Genomic DNA, 16,756 nt, shown 5'->3' with positions numbered 1-16,756 from the left:
AATCTCACAAATGTAGTAGGGCAACACGTATGAATGTCTGTGATGCATACGGAAAGTCACCGACTTGCTCTCCCGAGGAATTGTACCGAGTATTCCGTTCTGCGAAATGGCCTGTTTGCTCCCGCGTGGTAAAGCATCATTCCGATTGATTATTATGACAAAACAATTAAGCCCAGAGCAAAGCATGACTTCACTTGGCCTAAACCCTCAGCTATAAGCCCACTGATTTACATGTGCATGCACCCACCAATTCCAGTATCTGCCATCATATTTCCCCTAATGTCAGGCCTGAAATCGAATTTTGGGTTCCGACAGTCACACAGAGAACTTCATGACGATCGCACGCGAGGGGTAATGACAGGCCGTTCATCAAAAGGGGGGAGTGTGAAGCATTCCCCTTCCTAAGAGAGACACACACAAGAGAAAAACGAACCTCTACTATGGAATTGTAGTATTGTTTGTCCTGATGACAACATGGCTCCATGCTCTTCCCATGACCACCGCAAATATGAGACCGACCAGCGTCGAAGCCACAAGCGGTGCCGAGGGAAATCCAGTGGGAGCGATGCCTGTTCCAATGACAGTACCTTGCGTGCATAAATATAATATAAGAGTTCGCTTGGCCCTCCCATCAAGAAGAAGGGCTGACCCTAAAGCACGGCCCACCAGCATCATCATCAACACGACGCCCCCACAAAGTCCAACACTCCCAGCTAGCCCAGTTGCATTACCTGCTACCACCTCAATCACTGCCGATGCAAGCAACAAAAGAGAGCTTGTCCATGCCACAGGAAGGGCGCAGAATCCTAAAATTGCAGCCCATCGCCGAGACACGATCTTGCTTAGCCCAAGCCCAAGTAAAACTGGTGCTGTTGTGGTCGCAAACAGATGAAGGATACCTGGAGGGGGTGCTACTTTGGGCAGGATAGTACCGATATTCAAGAAAGCAGACTTATGTGCCCATAAACTGATCCCATGCGAGATGCACGGCAGTAACGGGAATAAAATTAGGGTTAGAACGGTAAGAATGGCGAATAAAGTGGTATGTACATGTAAGGAAAGCATTGCGGCGGAGGGTGAATAGCCAATTGGTGTCGTTGACAATAAGAAAAGAGAAGAGAGCACGCCAGCTGGTAGTGACAGACTAGCAGTTGTTGCTTTGACAGTAGCTGGCGCCTTGGCAGCAGCAGCAGCTGTAGCGACAGCAGCCGCCATTTTAGCAGCTTTGACCTTCAAAAGCGCATACCCAGCAATGGCTACCATATGCGAAAGGACTGGTATACAAATGAAACGCATCAATAAGCTGAAGGCTACTGTGAGCCTGAGAGATGACGCTTTGCCCAAATCGAATCGTGCCAGCAAGAGCCCGTATGCAAATGATGATAACGATACACATAATGTCTTTCCAAGCGGATCTTGAATCACAAATCTTCCGAGGAATCCAAACATAATAGGTAGCAAGGCAGCGACCGCAACAATAGTCGAAAGAGCACCAGACACCGATAGAAACTCGGCGCTCAGCGGACCGTTTCCTCCAGCATATCGATCAAAAATGGGCGAGCGGCGAGAATTTCCGTCTCGCAATTCTTGTAAAGCGCATATTGAAGGGATCCTTGGCGAAGTTACAACAAATCCTGGAATACACCTTGAGGAAGAGGGCGGAAAGCACCGCTCTGAGACTGCCGGACGCAGGAATCCTGCAAGGGGCTGGGCAAACACGAAACCAACTGTTGCTCCAGCCTGCCCCATATATTCCAAGGACTCGCGGTATTGTTCGGCCCCCGCGGATGGAGGCATTCTCAACGATGACCGCGGCAGGCGACCAGATGTGTGACAAGATCGTAAGATGTGCGAGTGCCTGCATGAGAAAGACGTCGAACGCGCGCTTTAGAGATTGTGTACTGTACCTTCGGAGGTACCAATGGTGTACCTTTTAGTACAGTACAGTATAGCACAGTACTCGTAGTCTCTCGAATTTTGTCCATACACACTGCAGCACGATATACTTGTATACTGCAGTGTGTATGGATAAAATTCCACATTGACAAAAGAAAAGTCCTCGCATGAAATCGTTGCGAAAGTCTGTCTGGTTCAAAAGCTTTAAATCGCCAGCCGCATCACTACGAGCATACTGCACCTTCCATCAATACCGAGGAAGAGTTCTTTTATCTGCGGCTTGGTCCCGTTTTCGCTCTGACTTGACTTACTTTGACATTTGACATTCGGGTAAACATTCCAAACTATCGAATACTTAAACTGCATCGGTCCATCACTTCACAGATAGCTGCAGACTTGAGCTTTGTGTACAGGCATCATTGCTGATAGAAGAGATGACTGCAAGTGCTCGTGAACGCCAGGAGCGCAGGGTAGCGTAGTCAGTAGAGTGGCCATAAAAATTGTCATGCTCAATCCACCGAGACATTAAACATGAATATTTCGTGTTCCGCTATCAGCCGTCAGTTTCGAGACAAAAGAGTGTACTGTAGTCACAAAAGAGGGGCAGGTTCAGAGGCACTGCCTCATGCCGCTTTCGAGGGGATCTTGCTCAACCCGGTCCTCTTCATAAACGGAATAATATCATTCGTGGTACAGCTAAAGGCGCACCGACATTCCCAGCACTATCTGCATAGACTGTTTAAAGTCGGACAATGTACACCATTTGTCATTAGGAGCTGTTACTATACTGAGCGTGAAACAGAAAGTTTGCCACTAAAACGTCATGTAAATTATGCGTTGCCCCCAAAAATACCCAGAGTATGTTTAGGCGATACCGGAACCAGCAGCTAAGTAATGTACGAAATCTGGTTGCGTGTAAGTGTACTTCAGGAATGTGTGAATGCCTTGCATTTTGTGCTAAGTTTCTTCTTGCATTATTCATTTTCACATCAAAAGAAAAGGGGTTTGTGGGAGTCAATAGAAGCAGAAGTAATTTTGCACAGCCCAAGGCATCACATCTGGAATATGACATCTCCTGCGTGACTTACAGACAGTCGACCGCGTTCGGTCTTCCTCTCCGTGCTTGACATGCAAGAGAGATTTTGAGCATCTTGGCTGGGAGAGGTGTTCACAAATATTTGCTATGAATACGCCCATCCGTCGCTCATCCACGGAAACGATCGTTATTTAAAGAACATTTGCACAACCGCCGAAGTGCCCGCTCTGATCGTTGTTGAACCACATCAATCGTTCATTCCACACTCTAACTCCACTCTTTCACTTCAGTCCCTCACTTCGCTCCTCATTCCTCCATTTCACTTCCACTTCACTTCCACTTCACTCCAACTACGGTTCAAAGAACGCTAATAAAACTTTTTTGTTTTGCGACGGAAGTGCGTGTTGTGGTTGCTGTTGAAACACAGCAATTGTTCATTCAAGATCCAAACTTCCCATTAAGTCCTCCTCGTGGAAAGCAACCACCGGTCTTTGATCTTCGCACCTACCTCACATAGGAGTTCGCTGCCATTAAGTTTCGGCTTCCAACGATTTCCCATGATGCTACCTTCTTTCTTTTCAAACCTTGCAGAAAAAGTCGGTTGGAAGATGGCTCCTGTCATTAGCAGTAGCTATGCCTCAGTCATAGGGCAAATGCATCTCGCGGATGACATCCCAAATCAGGATAGCGCATGCAGGACCATGCGCCCAGACGTCACAGCCTTCCATACGATGCGCAGAAGGAGAAATCCGAGGCGGCTACCTGGTGTCTTCCTAATCGGCGTGTTCGATGGACATGGGCCACAGGGCGAGCAAGCTAGCGCCCTAGCCTCGGAAAGGATGAACTTCGCGATTGACCGGAAACTCATGGACGACCAAAGCGCAGACTTGGAGACGGTCGTCCGGGAGGCGTTTGAAGAAGTGACCGCGGCGCTTAATTCTGCGCAATGTGGGATGGATAGCGGGACAACAGCGTCGATTGCTATTGTTAAGGACGAGCAGCTTGTCATCGCGAATGTGGGGGATTCCAAAGTCCTCCTCTTGTCAGACGATGGTATCGGGAAAGTTTGCTCTCGATACGCAAGCCCCGTCCATCGGCCCGTCAACGAAGACGAAGCGGCTAGAATTACCGCAGCGGGAGGCCACGTCCTTGAAGGATATGTTGTGGACAAGGAGCAGAAGAACGTAAGTTTGCTCCTTGCGTGCCCGCTAAGGACCAGAATGGATAGGAAACTACCCCTCCCATACCGCGAGTTGTAGCAGATGTTCTAACCTCCTAATCTGTTGTTACCACTTGGTGCGTTCCTTAACACACAGGGGCTTGCGGTTTCTCGAACGATTGGGGACCGGGACATGCATCAATTCGGTTGTATATCAGAACCACATATTGAGTCGTTTGCGATAGGCAAAGAAGATAGCGCTATCGTCCTTGCTTCCGATGGGTTGTGGGATCACACGGGTCTAAACGAGAAGGACGTTTGGAAGGCAGCGGCAAAGAGACCAGGCAGAAAGAGAACTGCGAAAAAGGTTTGCGAAGAAATGTTACGGACAGCTAGAAAGTACGGCGACCCAGGAGACGACTGCACAGTCGCTTGCCTCACCCTCAAGTGATTCCTAGCTGTGTGTTGAAGAGTTTGGCAGTTGAGAACACTGCAGTTTTATTTAGTTAAGAAGTTGAAAAGGAATTTCGTATTTGTTCAGCGCGGAGTCCAACTCCGTCTTCAAAGAACCACATCTTGCTCTCCTTCATTTGTGCGTACTGGCATGAAAGTATCATGGCGGAAGTGAGAAAACTGTTGTTGGCAGGCTTTGAGGATAGGATCATTGCTTTGGTCGAGATCGTTCATATAGACTGTCTGGCAAGGATTCCCACCTGTAGAAAACCAGAGTGGGTGTATGGATTTTTGAGAAGCCCGGAACAACTTGAAGATGTCCACCGGCCTGCGCGCCCCTCCATAATTGCGAAGCAGACACCTGGGGCATGCTATTGCTCAGAATGAGCAACTGAATAACCACCCAAACGCAATTTCTCGACCAAAAGCCCTCATCTTCCTGAGAGGCCTCTGAAGACGCGTTGTAGACACTTAGATGGCACCTTGCACCTCAAAGTTGTGAAATCGGAGACATACAACACCTCGACGCACTAGTCTCCTTTGACCGGCCTAATCGTAAACGGATTGCAACAAGAACTTAAGAGCCTCATCTCTGCGTGACGGCTACACTAATCTTGAAGTCTCGAGGTCTCTTCCTCAACTGCGATCTGATGACTGATACTCTTTGATCATGTTTCTCTTTTGCCATTCGCTACATATTCCGTCCATGTGTGCCAGGCCAACAATTGCGACTATACTGTTCTTGCCTGGGGGCAAGTTATCAGCCGCAGATATGAGGTTTTCGGCCATAACTACATCTCGTTCGTGCAAAATAGCATTTGTCACATTGGGAGCATATTTTTGCATTGGCCGCATGATCTCACGCACGCTTTCTTGATCGATGAGCTTTGCAAGCCGTTCTTGCGCTTGCGTAACATCACCCTGGGCGATTGACTGAAACGCTAGACGAATCTTCCTCTCTGTATCCGTTTCAGGGCGAGCGGTCTTTGACGCCTGGGACAAGACGATGGACATCAAACGGGGCAGATCAAAGTCTTTACCAAAACCATCGGCAAGCCTCCTCAAAGTAGTCTGCACGTGCTGATCTCCGAGCACGATAGGGATATTGTGCCGTTCGGCAACCTCAATCGCTGCCTTAAATTCAACACCGCTTCCAAACCCCAGTCGATGAAGCGTTCTGTACATGGTCGTGAAGGCGAGCTCGACAATTGACGCGACAGGGTTTTGCGACGGTCGTGATAGAATTGACATGGCGTGAGAAAACATGGATTCGTCGGCTTGCTGGTTCTGCAAGTCCCGAAGTCTTTGAAACCGCGGAGAGTCGAGCTCGAGAAATACGCCACCGAGGGTGCCTTTGGCGTGCTCGTGTTGGATGAGGTGACGTGCGGCAACGGCGGACGCTTCTGCTATGTGCATGGTGCCCAGAAGATGAATTGTTGAGTTTCTGCGAAAGAGTTTTGTTGGGTTTGAGGAAGAACGTTGGTGAGTGAGGCGGATGCCCGGGACCCAGGCGCCGTTGCGAGCACTCTTACACCATTGCGGAACCGCCATTTGCTTGCTGGACGACGAAAGAATCGTTCTGAAAGTATTCATCTGTGTTGTCTGAAACTGGGAGAAGAAATGATCTACAGTGAACCGATATCTCCCTTGAACACCGGTGATAGCTTCGCACAGCTCCTGTGGTGCTGCTTGCGCATGTTCATCAATTCTTAAGAAATTTTGCAAGCCGGAGAAACTAGTCAAAGGCGTGGGCTTAGAGAAGCGGGGGCCCGCTTTTACTTGCACAGGGTGAAGTGAGTAGCAGCGCAACTCCCACGAAGGTGACCTGCTAGAGAGATGCCGTCCAAGCAAACAAACATGGCAAATGCCTGATCTGTAGGACTAGACGCCCTAGAGCGGAATTGCTGTGGACTACGATAGCTTGTCCAGCGAGAATACGTGTATCGGGCGGTATGAGAAGGCCATCTAAAAACTCAATTCGGCAAGCAGATCTTATCATCGCCGCCGCACCGCAGGCCCCCCTCACTGCCCCACTGGTCGTGTCGTGTTTCTGCTTCTCTTTACCTTCTAAATCGAGCTGTTAGTCGGTTCTAGTCCATCGCTTTCTTCAGACTTCAAGGAGATCACAATGGCTGGTCTCGGCGGAATGGGCGGGATGGGAGGAATGAGCGGGTTGGGGGGCTCGACGATGCAGAGCCAGGAGCAGATGCGGATGATGCAAATGATGCAAGAGATGCAGATGGTGGACTCGCTGCGCATGTACAACGAACTGGTCGAGCGCTGCTTCGGCCATTGCGTCGAAACGTTCCGATCGCGCAAGCTCGACGGCAAGGAGGTAAGTTTATGTCCACGTTGACACAACGCATTACGTATACAAGGCCGTTTCCGATCCGTCTGACGATGTTTTTTCATACGTATTGGTCCGATGTGGCGTGGTCGAGCAGGAAGCGTGCATTCGGAAATGCAGCGAGAAATTCGTCAAGTTTGCGGCAAGGGCCGGCGAACGGTTCCAAGAACACCAGAAGGAGATGGCCGAGGAGGCTGCAAAGGCACAAGGAATGTAAATATTTGTGCGACTAGGGTCGACATGTGTTTCGTCTGCGATGTTCAAACGCAGAAGGTTGGCTTGGCATTAAGATCTGGCACTAAGATCTAGTTTACTTTCATCCCCTCTGCTCGCTTGTTGTCTCGACGAGCGGCTAGAGTCTCAATGCGGGCTTCCTCTCCAAATCCTAGAGCTCGCGACAAGGGGGAAAGCTTGTATTTGCACCGCGCAGCCACTCGGCATGCGGATGCTGCGGATGTGAAGGTCGCTATCCAGACTAGTTTTACCCTCCAGAGAACGTACGCTTTCACTATACTAAACGCGGCGAGTGAGCTGTGGCGTAGTGCGGTAGAGCTCTAGTACCAAAACGCCACAAATTTTTGTCAGGCAGTATGAACGCGGACTGAGACTAAGCATTGCATTGCAGCCGAGTTGTGGGACGCGTTTGTCGACAACAGGTGACTCGGGATGGGAACCCACGCCGTTGGCAGGGGATCGCAGAGCTTCTCTGATGTGAAACGGACCTGTAGACGTCGTGCTTGCAGGACGTCTACAAGTGCTTGTGCCCTTGCAGAAGCACCACTGCTAGACGTGCTCTAAGAGCAAGTCTAGCAGTGGTGTAAATCCCCATATTTGGCTAAACTTTTGCCATGGGCCAAGTCTAGCAGTGCGGTGCGGTACAGGGGGGGGGGGGGGGGGGGGGGGGGCCGATATAAGAGCACTTCGAATAAGAACGACCTCGCAGTAAGAGCACCGTTTTCGCTTGGCACGGTATCATAACTTCAAGCACCATTTAACACTGTAATTCCAATCACACAGTCCCTTTCTCGCCTGGTATTTCAAACGCATCTCAGAAGTCTCGCCCACAGTCCGCCTGTTCCATTTCTCCGACGCACGGATCAATACGGTGCTCCGAAATGACCTCTCACTTTCCACCGGTGGCTCACGGCTCGCTGAAGAGGCGCAAGCGCCTTTCGTTGAAAGAGAAAAAACCGAGGCTGCGCGTTGTCTTCAAAATGGCGCGAGCGCCTCTTCTGTGATGAAGCGTTTTGGAATTGGTCGCAGCACGGGTCCAGGCAACTGCTTATTGGTGAGATGCTACAGCGTTCTAAGGAGTAAAATGGGCATCCTGTGCGGGATTCTTGAATAGTAGCAACCTCGGATTAAGAGCAGTATGAAGGGGTTGGCACAGGGTGCTCTTATATCGTGGTCTCCACTGTATGTCCAAAGTATTTGGTGTATACCACAGGTTTTGGTGTATAATTTCTGTTATCCACCGACACAAATACACTCAGGGTACCCTGTTGTAGCTGTATCTGAGTACGAGATACAGTTACAGTAGGCTGGTCACATGACCAGCCATTTTCCTCTGCTTATCGTATTTCCTGATGATATTCGTCTACAGTAGATTATTTGATGAGTGCATCTGGAAATATGAGCTTCAAAATTAACCCGGCCCAGGTTAAATACTGTGATCAGGTGTACTTCCATTTACAACGCTTTTCTCGAAAAATTCAAATTTAAAGGCCCGGGAGATACGCACTGCTGTAAGTCAAGAGAAGCGCAATTTTTGATGGACTGCGAGTTTTTAGGAACGGCTCTTGAAAGCCATGAATGAGATCAGGGCTGTTTGAAGCGATTGTGAAAAATGGAATGTTGTCAACAACTGGAATGATTAGCATGTTAGTGATGGCGAGTTGTGAGTGGTGGGAGAGGTTGAGGGCACGTAACTTCCTTCTCTAAATTTCTCCATGAATTCCAGGTTTTCGCAATTATAATTTTCACAATCGAAAATCGAACAACAATGTTCACTTCTACCTCACAGGGCTCTACCACAGGGCTATGCGGTCCGGCCCACGCCCAACAAGGCAGGATCTTCTCTAGCGTACAGCCCCACGCTTCCAAATGCTCTCTCCATCGACGCCGTTCACGTCCCCCCGCAGATATGCGCTACCTTCGGCCGCCGTTGCCGCCTGCCATGGCTCCGCGCCCGCAGCGAAGCACACTTCCTCCCGCCCTCACCTGTTCACTGGCCTTGTTGACGGCCTTTGCAATCATCAGCGTCTCCCTCCTCGGCGTCTTCCCCACAGACTTCAAAGCCCCGCTCTACGTAACACAGAAGGACCTCACTACGGAGGGGCTCGGCGCTGCGCTCATGCACTTGCGCAAGACTACAGTGCTTACACATCAGCTCGGCAGCTGCCTTAAGGTCCCTGGTATCAAATCCACACATGGATACTACGTCCGCCAGTTCTTCCCGAAATGCTCCGCGGCTCTGCCTTGGGGGCCCTCTGCGTGCCGCGTCAAGACCGTTCTCACGAAAACAGGCTGGAAGTATTGGATGGAGGGGGAGGGAGATGTCCCCTTGAACCGCCTCGGATCTTGCCGCACCATTCACGTCATCAACCCTGACCTGAGAGATTATGAGAATCGATACAACACTACCGCGTTTCTCGTTCAAAACCTCAAGGTGAGGGATGAACATCCGCTGAACTGCACTGGCATCGACGCCGTCTTCCATTACCGCTACGGCGACATCGCCCGCGACCGGAGGCAGCGTGTGAGCAAGCAGGTGCACTACCATGCTGTGCATCGACTCATTTCTTCGGGCAAGGTCTCGCCCTCATCGCTGCTCATTGTCACAGATCTCACTGGGAAGAAGCACATTGAAGGCCAGTTTCCGGGGGCAAGATTTTTTACAAAGAATGATCCCGCAGCACTGAAACAGTGCGCCGGGAAGGCCACAAAGTTTATTGGCGGCGGGAGCACATATGCCTATGTATGCTTCCAGATGATCAGGCCGAATATTGTGTATACTGCCAACGTGAACGCTAAATCTAGAGTGAGGTATCCAAGAAATATGACGGTTGACATAGCGATGTGAGGACACCTTTAGACTAGAAGAGATTTCGCTCTTGTAGATGAGGGCCGTTCCTAACTCGCAGAGTCGCGATCAGGAGAATACATCCAAATGCGACCCAGATGGTGAGACGTTTTGGCCTTGGAATCGTCGCACAGTGGCTCTGGAACATGAGATGGCCACATCTCTGGCTGCATGTCCACTATAAAAGTTTATTTGTTTTCCAATTTCATCCTTCAAATTTCATTGGTGCGCTTCCAGGTCGACGTTGGAACAGATGAACATACCTGGTTCTCTGTAATTCGACTGGAACAGTGATGGATGTCAAAGCGAAACTATATTCGGAAAATGGGAACATTTTGAATAGTGCAGAAGCCACTTTCCAAATTCTTCAAAAGTTGCGAAATCGATTGCCGTTCAATTGTTTAAACGTCTTCAAACTAGAAGTTGTCTCTGGGCATCGAAGGCTTCGCCGATCAGTCCACAATTCTCTATATTCGCGCTCTGCACTTCTCCCGCTCTCTCGCCGCCTCGCAACCCACTCCGTCTCCGTTTTCCTTAACCAATTCCGCCGTCTCCATCCCCGCCACTATCCCCGTTCCTGCAGAGACGATAACTCTCATCCTCGACCCCGCTGCCTTTCTGTGGGCACGATTGGTCACCCCGCCACACCTCCGCCATTTATCACTGTTGACCTTGAGGTCCGCCGCTACTCGCGAACATAAGGTCACCGCAGACTTCCAAATTCGTTGCCTTGCATTATTGACATCCACCACTGGTGCCTTTGCTAGGGTCGCACTTGCTCACTATCTGTACACCTCTGCCTTTTTCTACTTTAGACCTGAACGCCCGCTTTTCCTCGCAAAAAGACGAGCACAGCCGACCTCCATTTCTACCGCCTCCAACTTGTCCCGAAAACGATTATTGCTGCCTTGTAATCCTTCCGCCTTTATAACTCACAAAAACGTCAAATTCCGACCTCCACCTCTACAGTCTTCGAGAAACTTTACTGCTATTTCACCAAAAATGAGTCAGTCAAGGGATCGTCGCATGTCTCTTGCTCGTAATGCTCCACAAGAAGCATGGGAGTACCTCAATGACCTGAACTCGTCTGATTTAGAATCTCAGTTTGGTGGAAGGGAGATCGATTGGCAGAGCGACCTCAATGCTGGAAGGTCGATATGTAAGTTTCTGGTTGAGTGGGCACAGCGAGGACCATACCATGATGTCTTTTCTGCAGGGGGAGGAAGTAAAGAATTGACGCTGTCATCTACCAGTGTCATTAATCGTGGCGCTGCAGAGCTTTTGAATACAGAGAAAAGGGCGCAGGCCGCTTACCGTGCTTATAAGGACGTGTTTCCGACATCCATATGGCACTGCTGCAGTCGTTTTTGTTTTGCCTCCATCGCAATCGACCCTGTAAAGATTCGACTCTTCGAAGAGATTCGCCTAATTCAGGAAATTGCGGAACGATTACATTCGTCTATCGCACCTATTACCGATCTTGTTGACACGAGACGACGCGGTATTGGTGGGTCGTACATTGGCTTTTACGCACCATCCAGACAAGAGAGAGAAGGTGGGTTTAGTGCGGACGTTGCCTCGACAGACCGAAAAAAAGGTTTGCGAAAATTCGCAAACTTCGTCGTGCGAGTTCTACCGTTTCTCTACGGTAAGGAGGACGCACCGAGTGGCACGAAATGTCCCTCGGAGAAGCTCTGCACGGAAGCGATTTGCTGCTTGCTGGGCGTCTCAAAAAAATTTCTTTACGGGAGGAAGAAAATACCGAGCACAGGCAAACAGTCTGGGGAGGCCACCGAGATAGAGCTTTCCTGCATCGTTGACGATGCAGGTACCCGGTTACGTCAGCGTCGTCGTGTCGAAGATCGAGCAGGGTATCCCCCAATCGAAGAACTACCAACCTGGGATTGTGGGTGTAGTGAGCCTTGTCTAAGCGCTCTGAATATTGTGTTCTTAACAAGCGAGTACCGAGAATTTTCGAAATGCTCGAAGGAGCTCAACCCGCGGCGAAAGGAGAACAGATTCCTCCTTAATGCAATGTTCTGCACGCTTTCCAACGCCCCGACAAAAGTGTGCGACGCTGCTCTCTCTGCGTTGTATACTGTGTCCAAAGGGCACATTTCGGATGTGCGTATGGCTCTCCAAGCCATGTGCTCCAACCCCAAAATTGAGCACAGGTCCTTTATTGAGGGAGGAGTGCAAGGCTACCGTACCCACAAAATGCACCCAATGAACAGGTACCCGGACCACGTCCGTGAACAAGTCGAAAATAATTTGGACATGGTTCTTCGTGCGGATCCGGCTGGAGGCCATGGTATGAACGTGTGCCGAGTATACTCCCCTGAGATCAACACCAAATAGAAGCTACGAAAGCTGCTGAGGAGAATGTTAAACGAGGATGTCGAAGTCGACGAGCAGATGTCAGACTCAACTCTACAAAGAATGATAAATCGGTATCTTGAGGCAAGAAGGTGCCGCGTAGAATTCAATCAATCGGACCACAACGCTTGCCCTCATTGCAAGACGTTGAGATACGCCATCCTGCAGTACCACTACGAGTCAAAACAGCTGGAGCATCAGCACCGTTCACAATTCGGTGACGGGACCCAAGATTTTGACCAGAACACCCAGTTCGAGAGCGACCATCTTCTTGCAGCACTTGCCACAAAAAAGTACCAAGAGCAAGAAGCACTAAGTACATTCGTAGTTCACAACCGGCGCGATGCGGAAATACGAAAAACTGTGAAGTCTTGGGGCGACTTCTTTCGCTCCGTGGAAAATCGTTTTCGCGAGCTAAATTTTATTGGAAACGGGTGGAACTCTATGGCCAACCACGCCATGATCACCCACCAGGATGACATGACGAAGGTCGACTTGCCACATTTTACTGTGAACGTTTCAGCAGATATTACACGCTGGCGCTTCAACGTCAATGCGCATGTCAACGCTGTCACGAAGGATTCTATTGTTTTCTCCCACGAACAGGGAACTGGACCAAAAAATGCTTCAGCTATCATTGAAATGGTGTTGATTGATCACCTTTTGCGGTGTAAGGGAGAGGCAATCAAAGTAATCGTTTCAGATAACGCAGCTGTGGGGAAAAATTGGTTAACAACGATCGCGTTGCCACAATATATGGTGGATCAAGGGCTGGCGGACATTGTAATAGTCGTTTTTCTGGAGAATAACCATGGGAAATGGTTAGCCGATATGTTGTTCGGACAATGGCAGACCAGGCGGAAAAAGTCCGTCCTTCTCAGCATTGATGACCTTCTGAGTGAGTTTGAATCGATAAACTCCCGAAGCGGGAACGTTAGGGGATTTGCGGTGAACCCACTCGGAAGCGTGGACTTTGCTGGTATTTTTAAGTCTTTGGGATATCAAACCAAACCCCCCAAGGATTTCGGTTTCACCAAACGAAATATTCACTTCGCTGCTGCATGCCGCCAGGTCGCCAAACAAAGACTGTCCTGTGACGTATTGCATCTTCTCGGTCCGGCTCTTCCTGTTGCCGAAGGAATGGTCCGGATCTCTGCCTCCTCCCCTACTCGCCGACCGCAGGACGAACTTGCGTACGAAGAGCGATTTTTCGACGTACCTGCGGCCAACTTGTCCGAATTATCTGGTGACAGTCAGACCTCTGTTCCACTAAGTAATTCGGAGCATCCGCAAACTCAAAATGAATCAGTGGTACCTCCCTTGGTGGTCCCGCTGGACCAACCGTTCTCGCCAAGCGGACAGGGAGTTGTATCGCAGAGGACTACGAAGCATGTTGGATTCAACGGACTGGCGTTCCGGGGCTCGAATGGATATCCAGAGTTGATGAACACATCATCGCGGCTTGTACAACAGGCTTGGCCGCCCAGTATGCTTAATCCTGGTGCTGTTTCGGACTCCGGGGAGCCAATTTACGGCATTGAGAGCGTAAAGTGCGCCCCGGAGAACTGGGTCATTAGAAGACCAGTGAGCCATTTCGCAGCTGGGAATGACAGAAAGGCCCGTTACGCGCCTCGCAATTTACTGAATGCAAAATTCCAGAGAGGGCCTCGCGAATCCCAGACGTGGGTACCGACGTCGACATACGCGGAACCTCCGTTCCCGACCATCAGAGGAACCGCAGCATACGAAGCAATGAAGAACGTTGCTTTGAAATACGCTGATATAGGCCAGTCCGTTAATGTGTTGGACTTGCTACGCGAGGTCTACCTATGTATGGGCTCGAGAGATATATGTTCGGACCCTTGGTACCAGCGCTCGGTCACACTACCCAGCCACAACGCACTGCAAGTGTATAGAAATGCTCTCCAGATATTTAAGGAACGATGGCAAGGCGAACCTCGACCTCCACGAACGATTAGACAGTTGTTTAAGCTGGATGAAAACGTAAGAAATAAGGTCACGGCGATACTGGAAGCGCGGGGTCAGGTCCCGACTAACAAGGCTTTGCGCACAGTAGTCTTATCTGAACTGTTTGAAAAGGACTCTAACACACCCGGGGGGCTCGACAGGTTCGTTCATTTGGTTGAACAGGACCAGGAGCGCTTTGCCAGAGACATGAAACTTTTCAGCGAGAAAATGGTCATATTCGACCACGACCATAATTTGTGTGGACTCGAAGGGCTCTCCTGTGGCAAGTGAGGGCATAGAAAAGCAATATTTCCGCGCGAAACCCAGCGGATGTAATACAGAAGACGAATCTGTACACGTCATGAGCAGCGTGTCGCACGCGATGCATCGTCAGGTGTCGTGCATCATTTAGTACAGTGGTCCACTGCAGTTCATGGAGGGCTCGAAGCACGGGGAACGGCCCGCGCGTAGCTGCTGCGTAGTGCAAGAATAGGTAGGAAGTGTTGCAGTGGGATGGTGGCGGAGCACAGTATTGTGCTTTCTGACCAGCACAGGGCTGTTTCCTGCTCGTCGGCAGCGATAACTAAACTTGCGGCAGAAATGAGATACACATCGTGCCTCACGGTTGTCGGGGCAACTGCCGCGGATCTCAGCGTAAAAACGACAAGCGTGCTTAGGAAGACAGGAAAGCTGCATACCCTGGAGATGAAGGACGGCTTTTGTTCAGCCGGTTGCGTTCGGGCGTGGGTGTCCATGCGGGCGAGTCTGGCTCTGCGGCTTCAGATTGTGCGCGCGCAGACGCGGGCAGGCGTATGGCATGCGCCACGCCGTCTACGATGGCTTCATCACAGTGCCGTGTCTCACTCTCATGCGCAGGTCGTACGCCCGAGCATTCCTCCCCACGCGACTGCTTCTCACGGACATATCCGCCCGCGCCGGCAGTAGACACGCGCGCGGCGTCTTCGTCGGGAACACAAACAGCCAGACGTAGGTCGGGAGCATCCGCCCCACGCACGCGTGCGGCATATTCATCTAGAAGAGACACGATGTCCGAGCACGCATCCTCCCTCGCCAGTTTCACACCCGCACTGGCCGACGCGCAGGTGGATAAATGTGTCCACCTTGGATAGTGGAGATGCGGAAATGGTGACATGTAGTGTAAGCAATGTAATGCATGGCGGTCCGCCCAGCCCATTGATCCTGGGATGGGACCACCGAAGATCTCGAAATTCGAGACTCGAATACATGACATCCATGTCGACTGCGCGACACAAGTGATATGAATACATCCTCCACAACAATCCACCATGCGCACGCACACATCCATAACTCTGTTCCTCCCTCCCCTCCCCCTCAACCCACCCACATCCAGACGGCCCCAAAATGCACGCATTTCCCCTACATCCACACCCACCGCCACCCACTGCCACCCCTCCCCTCACCTTGCATTTCGCAACCGCGGAAGATGCGTGGCGATCGGAATCCATATTGAGCTTTTCACAGGCGATGCAATGCGTGATAGCATGAAGACGGATATGCCTCGGAGATAACTTACGATGCGGGTTTGTTTGAAGTCAGGTTACAAGAGTTCGCATGGTAACCCGGATGCGGACATGCATGCGCCGCGTGCGACGCGTGTGGAGATGGGATGGATGGATATGCTCGACATGATGCGATACATGTATCGTGCGCAATTGCCAGCATGGTGCGCGCAGCGCGACGGTGCATGGCGGTGTGTGTACATTTCATCGCGGGTGTAGCGAAGACTTCGTTCGCCGGCTCGCTCATCGCTCGGAAACTCGCGCGAAGCGGAAGGGAGCGCAAGAAGAAGCCGGGAAGATGCATGCGGATCATCGTCGCCACAGGTTGTATCGAAACACACAGAAATGCACAGCAATGCACATAAACGGCCACGCGTACAGTACACGGATGACGCGTGTCACCGCAGTTGCATCTTGCGCGCGAGCAAGTTGAGGGTCAAGTCGAGAAGGCAACTGGAGAAAGTTCAGCGCGAACGCGAACATGCCCGAGCGGCACGTCATGTAGACAGGATTGGAATAGGTCGGGTTATGCGTTTGTCTCTGCAACATTAGCCCGTGATGCTCGTGCTCGCAATCTACATGCTATACCCCGTGCTACGTGCATTCTACGCACACCTAACGAGCGGTTGCGTGCGTGGCGAAAGTTCTGCGATCGTTCCCGCGGTGTACACACCCCACAAAACGGAGCGGTGTCATTCGAGGCGCGGTTCATGCAGCATCATACCGCATACGCGAAACTTGCGTACATCACCCATCACACCTCCTTCTGGCGCGCGTCTGTTGCACTGCGCAACGTCCCATCTTGGGCATCTCCCACCCATATTTTCGAAACCGGCATACACACAAATATACTCGTGTCGCCGGGCCTCCCGTTGCACGCCTCGCTAGGCGGGAAGCG

General features: G+C 50.8%; 7 protein-coding genes; 2 read left to right on the top strand and 5 right to left on the bottom strand.

The window, feature by feature from the left end:
• Window positions 1-438: 438 nt before the first annotated feature.
• On the bottom strand, window positions 439-1,296 carry CHC_T00001232001 (hypothetical protein). The gene has a single exon (XM_005718660.1). It carries the CDS (start codon window positions 1,294-1,296, stop codon window positions 439-441), a length of 858 nt encoding a protein of 285 aa, XP_005718717.1.
• A 250-nt stretch (window positions 1,297-1,546) lies between these two features.
• On the bottom strand, window positions 1,547-1,864 carry CHC_T00001231001 (hypothetical protein). The gene has a single exon (XM_005718659.1). The coding sequence runs from the start codon at window positions 1,862-1,864 to the stop codon at window positions 1,547-1,549; it is 318 nt and encodes a 105-aa protein (XP_005718716.1).
• Window positions 1,865-3,611: 1,747 nt separating this feature from the next.
• CHC_T00001230001 (hypothetical protein) lies at window positions 3,612-3,941 on the bottom strand. Its single transcript, XM_005718658.1, has one exon. The coding sequence runs from the start codon at window positions 3,939-3,941 to the stop codon at window positions 3,612-3,614; it is 330 nt and encodes a 109-aa protein (XP_005718715.1).
• Window positions 3,942-4,550: 609 nt separating this feature from the next.
• Window positions 4,551-4,778, bottom strand: CHC_T00001229001 (hypothetical protein). XM_005718657.1 is given in 2 exon segments: window positions 4,551-4,652; window positions 4,653-4,778. 1 exon segment carries the CDS (start codon window positions 4,776-4,778, stop codon window positions 4,653-4,655), a length of 126 nt encoding a protein of 41 aa, XP_005718714.1. The 3' UTR covers window positions 4,551-4,652.
• Window positions 4,779-5,180: 402 nt separating this feature from the next.
• Window positions 5,181-6,137, bottom strand: CHC_T00001228001 (hypothetical protein). Its single transcript, XM_005718656.1, has one exon. The coding sequence runs from the start codon at window positions 6,135-6,137 to the stop codon at window positions 5,181-5,183; it is 957 nt and encodes a 318-aa protein (XP_005718713.1).
• Window positions 6,138-6,708: 571 nt separating this feature from the next.
• On the top strand, window positions 6,709-7,498 carry CHC_T00001227001 (hypothetical protein). XM_005718655.1 is given in 3 exon segments: window positions 6,709-6,879; window positions 6,989-7,108; window positions 7,109-7,498. 2 exon segments carry the CDS (start codon window positions 6,709-6,711, stop codon window positions 7,106-7,108), a joined length of 291 nt encoding a protein of 96 aa, XP_005718712.1. The 3' UTR covers window positions 7,109-7,498.
• Window positions 7,499-8,893: 1,395 nt separating this feature from the next.
• Window positions 8,894-10,174, top strand: CHC_T00001226001 (hypothetical protein). XM_005718654.1 is given in 2 exon segments: window positions 8,894-9,973; window positions 9,974-10,174. The coding sequence occupies 1 exon segment, from the start codon at window positions 8,894-8,896 to the stop codon at window positions 9,971-9,973; it is 1,080 nt and encodes a 359-aa protein (XP_005718711.1). The 3' UTR covers window positions 9,974-10,174.
• Window positions 10,175-16,756: the final 6,582 nt, after the last annotated feature.

The sequence above is a fragment of the Chondrus crispus genome, genomic scaffold (genome assembly GCF_000350225.1).
Source record: "Chondrus crispus Stackhouse genomic scaffold, scaffold_422, whole genome shotgun sequence".
Taxonomy (NCBI): domain Eukaryota; phylum Rhodophyta; class Florideophyceae; order Gigartinales; family Gigartinaceae; genus Chondrus; species Chondrus crispus.
Note: the sequence above shows the minus strand (reverse complement) of the source record. Positions and strands in the feature narration are given on the sequence as shown.